The sequence below is a fragment of the Epinephelus fuscoguttatus genome, linkage group LG17 (assembly GCF_011397635.1).
Source record: "Epinephelus fuscoguttatus linkage group LG17, E.fuscoguttatus.final_Chr_v1".
Lineage (NCBI taxonomy): Eukaryota > Metazoa > Chordata > Actinopteri > Perciformes > Serranidae > Epinephelus > Epinephelus fuscoguttatus.
Genome location: NC_064768.1, coordinates 8,316,218 through 8,329,816, shown reverse-complemented (window position 1 = coordinate 8,329,816; position 13,599 = coordinate 8,316,218). Strand labels below are relative to the sequence as shown.

The 13,599-nt window shown below is 44.7% G+C and overlaps 1 protein-coding gene across 1 annotated transcript; it reads right to left on the bottom strand.

The window, feature by feature from the left end:
- Positions 1-6,309: 6,309 nt before the first annotated feature.
- LOC125905199 (GATA zinc finger domain-containing protein 14-like) lies at positions 6,310-10,520 on the bottom strand. Its single transcript, XM_049603091.1, has 3 exons — positions 10,515-10,520; positions 9,399-9,454; positions 6,310-9,303 (listed from the first exon to the last, which is right to left on the bottom strand). Exons 1-3 carry the CDS (start codon positions 10,518-10,520, stop codon positions 6,744-6,746), a joined length of 2,622 nt encoding a protein of 873 aa, XP_049459048.1. The 3' UTR covers positions 6,310-6,743.
- Positions 10,521-13,599: the final 3,079 nt, after the last annotated feature.

The following is a 13,599-nucleotide window of genomic DNA, read 5'->3' as shown; positions in this document are numbered from 1 at the left end:
TGGTTAGGGTCAGGAAAAGATCATGGTGTGGGTTAAAATGAAAAAGAAAGTAACAAACACATAAGCCGTGAGCCCTCTGCGCCTCAAGCCTTTCCCAGCTGACCCAGAGCCGGTCGCGGCGCACCATCAAGGTAGAAATACGGCCTCCGGGAGCCGTTCAGCACTGCGGACCGTCGGACTAATGGGATGTCGGACCAATGACATGGAACGACTTTCCGCCGATCCGACCAAAAATGCACTTCTATCACTCGGCCATCTTTGGATAGCACGTGATCACCCAGCTGATGACATCATTTCCGCATGTGAAAGTAAGAGCACGCAGTCTTTCTATGAGCTGTTTTTTGTTGTTGTTGTGCATTCATTGTTTTATGTTAATGTCATACAGTGAGTATTAGTGTGTGTTTATTTGTTCTAGATATCTGGCACACACTTTTGTATACATTTCTGTTTGAGTACGAAAGGCACGGTGGCTTGGCTGCTTCTTCACTTGGCAGTTATCAGCCAGCTCATCCTTTATATTTTTCATTTATTCTTTTGAGTAGGATTAAAGTCACAAAGCACTTCACATCTTATTATTAGTGTACTCTTACTAATGTAGTTGTAATGTCTGTGCTGACCGCACCGTGTTTAGTTAGGTTACATCGTTTCACTGAGGTTACGTTAACTGTTGTAAGATATGACAAGTGGCAACACCCTGGTTAAGGTCTTTGATAGAAGGGCTGTTGGTGTTGGTAGCTCTTTTTGTTTAGAAATGTAATATTGTAGTTGTATTGTTCATTGTTAATATGTAGATTGCACTAAGTTAACATTAGCTACTGAAACAGCATCTGCTGCCATGGCAACAGTAAACATTTATGTTGTGGGCTGGGGGGACAAAAGCAGGGTGCAGCATTTTATACATATGGTAATGGTAATCATGCTGTTGTTACAAAAAATCTATAATCTTGAAAAAACAATTATATACATTATCAGTAAACATAGTTGTTGGGTTTTTTTTAAGATTATTTTTTTTCAGGGCTTTTTATCTTTAATGGACAGAGACAGGGTGAAATGGAGACAGATAGAGAGTGGGGGATGACATACAGAAAGGGTTGCAAGCTGGAGTCGAACCTGGGGCCGCGATGAATCGCCTTTGTATATGGGGCACCGGCACTATCCACTACATTACAGACGCCCCTCAACACAGTTTTTTGATATAGTTTCTCTGGATGGCATTGCTCTGGCCTCTAGCACTACCATAAGAAACCTCGGAGTAATATTTGACCAAACCTCACGGACTGCGTTTTTTCATCTGCGTAATATTGTTACCTCAAGGCTGGATTACTGTAACTCCCTATTATCAGGTAGCTCTAGTAAGTCCTTAAAAACTCTCCAGCTAATTCAGAATGCAGCAGCACGTGTACTAACAGGAACTAAGAAACGAGATCATATTTCTCCTGTTTTAGCTTCTCTGCACTGGCTCCCTGTAAAATCCAGAATTGAATTTAAAATCCTACTGTTAACTTATAAAGCTGTAAATGGTCAGGCTCTTTCATATCTTAGAGAGCTCATAGTGCCATATTTTCCCACCAAAACACTGCACTCTGAGAACGCAGGGTTACTCGTGGTCCCTAAAGTCTCCAAAAGTAGATCAGGAGCCAGAGCCTTCAGCTATCAGGCTCCTCTCCTGTGGAATCATCTTCCTGTTACGGTCCGGGAGGCAGACACCGTCTCCACATTTAAGACTAGACTTAAGACTTTCCTCTTTGATAAAGCTTATAGTTAGGGCCGACTCAGGCTTGCCCTGTACCAGCCCCTAGTTAGGCTGACTTAGGCCTAGTCTGCCGGAGGACCCCCCTATAATACACCGGGCACCTTCTCTCCTTCTCTCTCTTTCTCTTTCCTTTGCTAACACTCATGTCCTGTTACTGCATTTCGCTAACTCAGCTTCTTCTTCTTCTTCAACACAGTTCAAACACATTCAATAGAAAAAGCAACATTCACTATAAAAAAAATGCAACTTTGTAGAAACATTCACTATCAGGCATTCCTTTATTATCTATCTATCTATAAACAGAAATAACAGAGTAAAGAATAAAAACAATAAATGCATCAACAGCAAAAAATGTCATAAGACATAAGAGATGCCACAGAGCTGAGTCACATGATGTTATTCATTGAGACTGAAGGAGAAGCACCAGTGACTCTGAACATGGAGAACCACCAAGGCCACACCCGTAGTTACACACAATGACACCTATGTGGGGCAGAACAGCCAGGTCTGCTTTGGTGTTGTTGTTGCTAAGCAACCAGAGTCACTAACTGATGAGCTGTCAGTCATGCAACCAGGTTCAATTTATTGTTGAGAGCAACATTTTTAATTTGAAAAACACCTCAAAGCCCATATAGGAGCTGCTCTCGACATTTCAACCAAATCACAACTCCTTTATCAGCAGATGGAGTTTGTGTTTGTAATGGATGTGTTGAAAATCAGTTCTCTACTTTTTTAGTAGCACTTACTCATCCATGTTCATTTAAAGGTCCAGTGTGTAGGATTTAGGGAGATATACTGGCAGAGATGGAGTAAGTGTGTTTTCTTCTGTGTATATCATCCATCCATTTTCATCCGCTTATCCGGGGCTGGGTCATGAGTGCAGCAGGCCGAGCAAAGCACCCCAGACATCTCTCTCCCAGCAATGCTTTCCAGATCCTCCTGGGGGACCCCAAGGCATTCCCAGGCCAGATGAGATATGTAATCCCTCCAGTGTGTTCTGGGTCTACCCTATGGACTCCTACCAGTGGGACGTGCCTGGAACACCTACAGCGGGAGGCACCCAGGAGGCATCGTGATCAGATGCCTGAACCACCTCAACTGACCCCTGTCGACGCAAAGGAGCAGCGGCTCTATTCCGAGCTCCCTCCAGATGTCCGAGCTCCTCACCCTATCTGTAAGGCTGAGCCCAGCCACCCTTCTGAGGAAACTCATTCATTGTATCCACAATCTCATTCTTCCGGTCACTACCCAGAACTCATGACCATAGATGAGGGTTGGGATGACATAAATCAGAAAATCGAAAGCTTCGCCTTCTGGCTCAGCTCCCTCTTCACCACGACGGAGTGGCGCCGGCCTGCATCACTGCAGAAGCCGCACCAAACCGCCGATCCATCTCACGCTCCATTCTACCCTCACTCATGAACAAGACCCTGAGATACCTGAACTCTCTCGCTTAAGGCAGTAACTCTCCCCCTTCTCTGAATAGAATCTGTAAAGTAACTTCAGTTATCAAACAAACATAGTAGAGTAAAAAGTACAATATTTGCCTCTGAGATGTATTGGAGTCGAAGTACTAAGTAGTGTAAAATGGAAATATAATAATAATAATAATTTCAAGTCACGTGGAGGGGGTGGGGGGGCATAAGCATTGAAACAGACAATCTTACTGATGTAGTATTAAATAATGTTGCGGAGCACTTTTTTTTATTCCGACGCCAGACAGTCACATCTACAGTACACACGAACACGGACACATGCTTGCTCAGATTAACCCCTCTGATCCCACTCTAACATTCACACACAACTGGCCAAGCCTATTTACACATAAACGCACAGATGAAACTATAGTAAACAACAAAGTACATCCAGTCCACAACCACAACCAAAACTCATCTTGCTGCCTTGAATCTAAATCAACATCATATTCATTATCATCACAAGTCAGCACTCATATCAGACTGATGTGCAGAGCCGCACACACACACACACACACACACACACACCCAGCAACAAAACAAGCGCAGCTGCGCAGTTACTGAAAAGTAACCAGAACGCTGAATTTCTGACCATTACCGCCCGCAATCGCAATGTGTATGTCCACTCCCGCCCGCTCCCGCAAAACTCTGAGAATTTATGCCCGCACAATAATAGAGATGCATTGATTTTGTGTCTTCTCCCGTCCCGCAGGAGAAAACACGTCATTTTATAGGCTATTAATAAAGAGATTCATGGGGTTGTTTGTTTCGTTCCCCTGGTCTGCATGTCTTTTGACGCACTGGTCAAGAATAGCGCTCCTATTTCGTTGTTTTCATTTAGTTTTCAATGAAATAAAGGCTGTTTCATATTGGATTCTCCTCCTCTGTATTTATTTATTTATCTACCTTTATATATAATCACGCAGTGATTGAGGTTAAGGCTAGTCTGGCGCCAGGATGAAGTTACTGAGGGGGCGGTTAAAAATTACGAGGGGGCAAATCTTTATTATGCAACATAGGTTCACACAGTGAGTTATGAAGAGTGCGCAGCCGTGCGTAATAGTCGCTCGTGATGAGAGCTCGTCGCCGGTGAAACACAATAAACTGCACGTCTTCTTTCATGTTTGTCTCATGACAGATGGAGCTTACAGAGAGAGAGACAGACAGACAGACAGACAGACAGGTGGAGCAAGCGGCAAATTGGTATGAAAGCTGGTTCAGGGCATATTGGTCCATTTATGAATAAATATGGAGTGGAAACGCTCATGCATGTGCACCAAGTTCCTGTGTTGCCGTTATTTAACGCCAAAACTCATAAACAGAGGTGGAGACATTCGGTCAGATACTAAATTGATGGCACTAATTTTGGGTGCCCACCTTGAAACTGTGCTGATTGTTTAGATCTTCTTTGCTGTTGGGGGAAAGATGTGTGTGTGAAGCTGTAAAATGGAATGCAACTTGAGAGGTTCAGAGAGGCATATAACTGCGAGTCTGTAATTCTAGTTTATTAAGGTAACGGCCTTTTTCAATTGACCCTTAGCTACGTCCCGCCCCCTGACACAGACTGGCCAATCATAACATAGCATCGTGCCAGCTCAGACCAGGGTCTGATAACAACACAGCTGTGCTCCATTGACTCTAGCCGCTGAGGATACTGAATATGCTGCTTTTTAATGATTAGAACAGTGAAAAAAGACCTACCCTGCTGTACAGGAACCAGTGAAGGGAAGCAGGGAAACTTTGCTGATATTCAACTAGCTGTGTGTCATGGCATTGTGCGCAGATGAACCTTGTTTGACTTTCCCCGGAGATCCCTGCCCATCAAGTGGTGGAGGTCTAGGTGCTGGCAGCAGCACAGGGGCGAAGCCAGACACCATTCATCTGCACACACTGTGATGCCGCACAGCTGGTTCAGTATCGGCAAAGTTTCCGTTTATATTCATTGTCCTCTGTCATGATCACCAGTGATGTGGTGGATCACTTTTACACTGTGATCTGTAGCCTATAGTTCGGCTTTAGCTTCTAACTGTCTTTGTCTTTTTAACCTGTTGTTGCTGCTCAGTCAGTTTGACATCCTGGATATATCCTTCAAACACATTTTGTAGACCCCTCTGTCTGCTTCTTTCTGGGATCACTATTTCATTTTTCCAAAAAGATGATAATATTTCTTCAGGGAGTGCAGTTAGTTACAGTGTGGGCTCCATGCTTGTAGAACAATCACAAAGGGGCTTATCGATACATCAATTCTGAGTAAAGGGGGTTTTTTTATGTAAATTTATTTTATAAACAACTAAAGCGTACACAATATGGCACTATTTTTTTGTGATTGTTGTTGACATTATTGTGATAAATATTTTTAGTGCTGAAGACCATTATCTTTGTGTGAATTGATAATTTTGTAGAAATCTGCATTACACATTTGCATGAGTGTATGGGTATTGACAAACATGTCAGTAAGCTGAATATGTGCTACTGTGTCCAACTTGATTTTTATCAATAATTATGCGATGGGTGTCCTTTCTTTTCACTTGAGCACCTAACTCCCAATATATCTGTGCACAGTGCTGAGAATGTGAATATGTGCACCAAATTTCATGGCAATTAATCCAATAGTTGAAGACATACTTCAAAATGACAACAAAAATGTTGACGTCATGGTCAAACCAGAGGAAAAGTTAGAGGTAAACCAAAGTCATTAGAAAACATCGTCAGTCATTCTACGCTTGAAACTATATCAAATTATAATCACGGACACAATTAGTAATGGTGTTAAGAAAGGTGAGGCAAAAATAAAGTTTCTTTTTTTCAAATTTATTTATCATGTAACAGAGTCAGGAGCAGCAGTTCAAGAAAATTGCCAAACTGTGTACTTTAAATACTTTATATGGCATATTAACATGCATATCCAAATACAGACAACAGAGCAGTCACCACAGCATGCAGCACAGTGTTTCCATCAAGTGGAATCCTTACAGTGTTATTCAAACCAATACATACAAAAAAACCTGAATTCTGGATATTCAGTATTTCTAATTATATATGATGTTAGAGTTGATCATGTGGTTGTATCTACCTACTGTATGGCTCATATGGCTCTGTGTCAATGTTAACATTAGTTACTAAAAGTTGTATGTATTGTCTCATGACAAGAGAATAAATATCAGGTTTGCCAGCATGACATAACATCTGTCATCATAAAATGACTTCTCCGTGTGTAAGGAACACAAGTCAGTTACAGCATAGTATAATTTCAGATAAATAATATGAAGTCACAGGTACATGATAAATAATGACAATAAATTAAGTAAAATCCTTCAGTTATAAATACATAGTATAAATACTGTCTAAATATGGTATTTTGTCCTTTGTTCAAATCAGGTTATTAATTCCAGATTAGTGCTGTAACAACTGCAATGACGAAAAGGGAACTTGTCTTGTTAACAACTGCAGAGGAGGCAGCAGTTGTTGGCTCTGGTGCTGCTGCTGCTGGTGCTGCTGTAGCTGCTGCTACTGTTTCATCCATTACTGGTGCGACTGTTGTTGTAGTTACTGCTGGGGCCACTGTAGTTGCTCCTGCTGCCGTTGCTGCAGCAGCTGTGGTTGTTCCTGCTGTGGTTGTTGCTGCAGCAGCTGTGGTTGCTCCTGCTGCCGTTGCTGCAGCAGCTGTGGTTGTTCCCACAGCAGCTGTGGTTGTTCCAGCAGCAGCTGTGGATGTTGCTAGGGCAGCTGTGGTTGTTCCTGCGGCAGCTGTGGTTGTTCCCCCAGCAGCTGTGGTTGTTGCTAGGGCAGCTGTGGTTGTTCCTACGGCAGCTGTGGTTGTTCCCCCAGCAGCTGTGGTTGTTGCTAGGGCAGCTGTGGTTGTTGCTGCGGCAGCTGTGGTTGTTGCTGCGGCAGCTGTGGTTGTTCCTGGTGCAGCTGTGGTTGTTGCAGCAGCTGTGGTTGTTGCTGGTGCAGCCGTGGTTGTTGCTTGGGCAGCTGTGGTTGTTGCAGCAGCTGTGGTTGTTGCTGGTGCAGCTGTGGTTGTTCCTGCAGCAGCTGTGGTTGTTGCTCGGGCAGCTGTGGTTGTTTCTGCAGCAGCTGTGGTTGTTGCTGGTGCAGCTGTGGTTGTTCCTGCAGCAGCTGTGGTTGTTGCTGGTGCAGCTGTGGTTGTTCCTGCGGCAGCTGTGGTTGTTCCTGCAGCAGCTGTGGTTGTTGCTGGTGCAGCTGTGGTTGTTCCTGCGGCAGCTGTGGTTGTTCCTGCGGCAGCTGTGGTTGTTCCTGGTGCAGCTGTGGTTGTTCCTGCGGCAGCTGTGGTTGTTCCTGCGGCAGCTGTGGTTGTTCCTGGTGCAGCTGTGGTTGTTGCTGCGGCAGCTGTGGTTGTTCCTGCGGCAGCTGTGGTTGTTCCTGCGGCAGCTGTGGTTGTTCCTGCAGCAGCTGTGGTTGTTGCTGGTGCAGCTGTGGTTGTTCCTGCGGCAGCTGTGGTTGTTCCTGCGGCAGCTGTGGTTGTTCCTGCAGCAGCTGTGGTTGTTGCTGGTGCAGCTGTGGTTGTTCCTGCGGCAGCTGTGGTTGTTCCTGCAGCAGCTGTGGTTGTTGCTGGTGCAGCTGTGGTTGTTCCTGGTGCAGCTGTGGTTGTTGCTGGTGCAGCTGTGGTTGTTCCTGCAGCAGCTGTGGTTGTTGCTGCAGCAGCTGTGGTTGTTGCTGGTGCAGCTGTGGTTGTTGCTGGTGCAGCTGTGGTTGTTCCTGCAGCAGCTGTGGTTGTTCCTGGTGCAGCTGTGGTTGTTGCTGCGGCAGCTGTGGTTGTTCCTGCGGCAGCTGTGGTTGTTGCTGCGGCAGCTGTGGTTGTTCCTGGTGCAGCTGTGGTTGTTGCTGCGGCAGCTGTGGTTGTTCCTGCAGCAGCTGTGGTTGTTCCTGCAGCAGCTGTGGTTGTTGCTGGTGCAGCTGTGGTTGTTCCTGCGGCAGCTGTGGTTGTTCCTGCAGCAGCTGTGGTTGTTCCTGCAGCAGCTGTGGTTGTTGCTGGTGCAGCTGTGGTTGTTCCTGCGGCAGCTGTGGTTGTTCCTGCAGCAGCTGTGGTTGTTCCTGCAGCAGCTGTGGTTGTTGCTGGTGCAGCTGTGGTTGTTCCTGGTGCAGCTGTGGTTGTTCCTGCAGCAGCTGTGGTTGTTGCTGGTGCAGCTGTGGTTGTTGCTGGTGCAGCTGTGGTTGTTCCTGCAGCAGCTGTGGTTGTTGCTGGTGCAGCTGTGGTTGTTGCAGCAGCTGTGGTTGTTGCTGGTGCAGCTGTGGTTGTTCCTGCAGCAGCTGTGGTTGTTCCTGCAGCAGCTGTGGTTGTTGCTGGTGCAGCTGTGGTTGTTCCTGCGGCAGCTGTGGTTGTTCCTGCAGCAGCTGTGGTTGTTGCTGCGGCAGCTGTGGTTGTTCCTGCAGCAGCTGTGGTTGTTCCTGCAGCAGCTGTGGTTGTTGCTGCGGCAGCTGTGGTTGTCGCTGGTGCAGCTGTGGTTGTTCCTGCGGCAGCTGTGGTTGTTCCTGCAGCAGCTGTGGTTGTTCCTGCGGCAGCTGTGGTTGTTCCTGCGGCAGCTGTGGTTGTTCCTGCAGCAGCTGTGGTTGTTGCTGCGGCAGCTGTGGTTGTTCCTGCAGCAGCTGTGGTTGTTGCTGCGGCAGCTGTGGTTGTCGCTGGTGCAGCTGTGGTTGTTCCTGCGGCAGCTGTGGTTGTTCCTGCAGCAGCTGTGGTTGTTGCTGCAGCAGCTGTGGTTGTTGCTGCGGCAGCTGTGGTTGTTGCTGGTGCAGCTGTGGTTGTTGCTACAGCAGCCGTGGTTGTTCCTGCGGCAGCTGTGGTTGTCGCTGGTGCAGCTGTGGTTGTTCCTGCGGCAGCTGTGGTTGTTCCTGCAGCAGCTGTGGTTGTTGCTGCAGCAGCTGTGGTTGTTGCTGCGGCAGCTGTGGTTGTTGCTGGTGCAGCTGTGGTTGTTGCTACAGCAGCCGTGGTTGTTCCTCCAGCAGCTGTGGTTGTTGCTGCGGCAGCTGTGGTTGTTGCTACAGCAGCCGTGGTTGTTCCTGCAGCAGCTGTGGTTGTTGCTGCGGCAGCTGTGGTTGTTTGTGTGTTGCCTGAGGCTGTTGAGCAATGTCATTTAAGGATCAGTATTGGTCAGTAGATCAGATTTCAAAACAGTTTTTTTCAGGATTTTCATCTTGAATGTATACCTTACCAGCACACAGAAGAAGAATGACACAGATCTTCATGAACATCATGGAAGGTGCTTTGCTGTTTATTAAATATGAAAATATATTTTTGTTAAAATTTGTGAAATCACAACAAGTGTACAGTGTTCATTTTTAGACATGTATTAGCTAAAATCTGCATTTTAACTGCAACTAACTAATATTTAAAGGCATTACTGTTAATTGCTGAATTACCTAAATGTATTGTCACTGATGGCATGTGTCGTTTTTATAAAATATCCACTGCATCTCTGTGACAATAAGTTTGTTAGCCTTAAATGCAAACTACTACAATGATAGAAGGAGGAAACACAACTTGTATTGATTGAAAAAGAGTTGACTGTAAAAGCACTTACAGATTATTTCAGTTGTTGAGTTGTCTTCACTGAAGTAGTGATGCTCTCTTGATTCCACCTGCTCAGTATCCTTTGCTCTTTGCTGTTTGATGTCGTCCACTGAACAGACCACAGCTTTTATATTCACACAAGGCAGGTGAGATTGTAAGGTGAGATTGTTACCATTGTGAGGTTGTAAAGAAAGACGTAAATTATTTGTATGAGTAATGTTTTTGTGTGAGTAATTTGTTTCTCTTCAGTGTAGGGTGTGGCCCCTCTTTAACAGCTTTTTCATTTGTCCTTTGTGGTTCTTACATTTACGGGGTAAGGAAACCTGTTGAGTGACATTCTTTTAAGATGTGATATTGGATTTGGAATTTCTTGGAGCGTTAACTGATGACGTTATTCTTGACCTTTTTCGTCATGGGTTGTGTTTTGAATTGTTTTGTTTTTATTTGTGGGTGTCAAAGATTCTATTTAGGGCATTAACAACAAAGAGGTTTTGGATGTAGATGGACCAGTAAATTCAAAGCTTCGCCTTCTGTCTCAGCTCCCTCTTCACCACAACGGAGCGGTGCAGGGCCTGCATCACTGCAGAAGCCGCACCAAACTGCCGATCCATCTCACACTCCATTCTACCCTCATTCGTGAACAAGACCCGAGATACTTCAACTCTCTCGCTTGAGGCAGGATCTCTCCCCCAACCCGGAGAGGGCAATCCACCAGTTTACGGCAGAGAACCATGGCCTCGGATTTGGAGATGCTGACCCTCATCCTGACTGCTAAGACTCGGCTGCAAACCGCCCCAGTGCATGCTGGAGATCAGGGTGTGATGAAGCCAACAGAAATACATAATCTGGGAAAGGGTATAATCACCTGAAAATAAGAATCGTTGTTTCTCTGTCACCTTAGAATGAGCCATATATATCTACATAGAGAGCGCATCCTACATAGAGAGCGCATGGTGCAACATGGCGATCTCTACAGAGATCGCCATGTTGCACCATGTTTGTACAGTAGCCCAGAACAGACAAATGAAACTTAGATAGGGACAACATTTCCGCGTTGGCCCCCACTGCTTTATTAAGTGTTTTTTCAGGGTCTGTTTGTTTTGGAGAGGAAGAGACCTCTGCAGATAATTTGGCTGCTGGTAAAAACCTCCTGAACGTCTGGATCTTAAATTATCAGAGAAAAGGTGAACACACATTGGCAGGTGCTAGTTTAGCAGCCTGTCTCACCAACACATTCTCACTCCGACCTCGTCACATATCAATGTTTGGTCATGGACTTTCAATGTCCACGTACGACGTGAAAGGTACCCTGGGTGCATTGGTTGTTGACGTTCTGGGACACCATGTGATGTTACGCCTGTTACATGCATTGTCCTCTTACAAAACACAATTATGTCTTCACAGGAAATTTACCTTTTTACGTAAAGTCTCTTTCAAAGTAAACACACTACGTCAGTACAACAATGCAAATTGAAGTTTTTTTTTCTTCAACAATTAACACACATTGTTGGGTTTAGCCACCAGAAGCACATGGGTGGGTTCAGGAAAAAAGAACAGGGTTTTGCTTTAGAATCTTATGGGATGCAAACACCACTCTCTCGTGTGTTGGTTGGCCCCATCCAGATAATTCAAGTTATAAGAGAAAAAAGATGAACACACAATAGTATGTGGTGGGTGAGCCGCCTGTCATGCCAAACAGGGCAGGAGAAACCCTGATTTGTAATGTCAAACTGCTTAATTTACCATTTTTAGCAGCTTTGCTCACGTGGTCCATTTAGAGTGGAGAGGATGAGACCTCTGTGGATAATTTGGCTTCTGGTAAAAACCTTTTGAACAATGAACACTGATGTACTTCTGACCAGGAGAAGTTTCAGCTGGTGGCAATCTGCAATTCTCACCGCTGGATTAATCTCCTGAAATCTTATATACTTAACCTTTGACCTGCAACATTTATGCCAAAATGGGTGAGAGGTACTCAAGTGGAAACAAATGGAAATTTAAACGTGGACAATTTTAAAACAACTTTTCAAGTTAATGTGACATGATCAAAAGCACCAGAACAGCTATTAGATCAACCTGAATTTTTTTTTGTCAGTGGCTGTTTTCCAAGGTCAAGATCATTTTTAAATCAAAGCAGCAACGCTGGAAAGCACTAGTGGGGTGAGGGATGTCTGGGGTGCTTTGCTTGCCTGCTGCCCCAGCGACCTGGCCCCAGATAAGTGGATGAAAATGGATGGATGGATGGATGGATGGATGGATGGATGGATGGATGGATGGATGGACTTCTTATGCCACCTTGTTTTGAGAAAAGGTTGCTCCTGGACTGTTAACACTTGATCCCCTGCAGTCTGTATCCAGAAGTTCAAAGAGGTCTGCCTTTGATGTAGTTAAACTCATAAGTCTGTAAATTCTTGAGGTTTGCAGATGTAGGAGTGTTACAATCTCTTTATTAGGAAATCAACCAGATTCTGTTTATTTTTTTAATATGTGGTTGAATGTTTTTCAGCTACTTTTAGTCAAGTGCTGCATTTGAGTAGCCTACTTTTTAAAGGCATTTTTGCTTCACTTGATATGTAGGAGATGTTCTACATTTCAGCAGGGAATATACTTTTTATTATCTGGAGACCTTTATTTCTCTCCTTTTGTTTTTCATTCTTTAAATATTTATTTTATTTTGTTCCTTTGTATTTTTCTTTCTTCTTTCTTCATGTTCTCATTCTTCCTCTCCATCCTTCTTCTCCTCATTATGTCCACACACATATTTCCTAGGGCTACTTGCAGCAACAAAAAAAGTTTATCTTGGGTGTGTCCGTACAATGGACAACCAAGAAAGGATGGCGGAGGAGACACCTGCACACCAGTGTAACTGGGCTGGGCAGCCACATAACAGGTTCACATACTGAGAACAGTGCAAAAAAATGGCAACTTATTTAGAACATCCTTGCACAAAAAGAGGGGTGCTCAAAGTAATAAAAAGTGAATAAAAACAGCAGCAAACATTTCAGGCCTTGATTATCATCAGTGCTACTGACACGTGTGCTTCACAGAGCAGATATAGACCCAACTGATTACTACCTGTTATTTTGTGCTGTTATTTTGTTCACTGTTATATGTGAGTTGTTTTTGTGCACTGTCACAAATGTAAAGTTGTTGTGGACCTCAGGAGGAATAGCTGCTGCAATGCAGGAGCTAATGGGGATCCTAATTAACTAAACTAACCTTAACCAGGTGTGACGAATCAGTCAGCTGGTATCACTGATTAGATGAGATCAGTTCTGAGGAGCAGAGGCCTGACTACCAAATCACTATGACCTGTCCAATGAGTACTGTACTAATCACAACATCCTCAATGTATGATTACAGAATATAAACAAATGTGTAAAAAACACAACTGTACACAGAACAATTTATTTATTACTGAATGGGCCTACAGACACTGGCCCAGGGGCCTAAACTGTGTTAGGGGGCCACATGGCCTTCACTTGCAAAATTTAAGATGTCAAATTAACACAGAGAGATCACAAAGAGACACAAAAATATGCAAAACAACTACAAAGAGATAAAATGAAACTACAAGGTGACACAAAACAATCATTTGAAGGCCCTCTGTCTTCCTGGAGAAACACAGAGGAAGGAGAAAGCTCAGCCAGTACTGTCACTCTTTGTATTAACACCTTACTTCTCTCCCCTCCATCAGAAACTATTGGATGGGAGAGAAACTGAGGAGAACAGTTTATCTCCCATCCAACAGTTTCTGCCCTCCTTCTTATCCAGCAGTCGCTGACTGCTGTTAGGACTCAGCTGGGTCCTGTCCAGGTCTGGCAGAGCTGGCAGTGAAAGTA

Bases quoted from the DNA above. Each gene is read 5' to 3' on its own strand.
- LOC125905199 (XM_049603091.1), bottom strand. The intron at 9,304-9,398 runs GTAAGGTATACA...ATTGCTCAACAG, and splicing joins CATTCTTCTTCTGTGTGCTG to CCTCAGGCAACACACAAACA.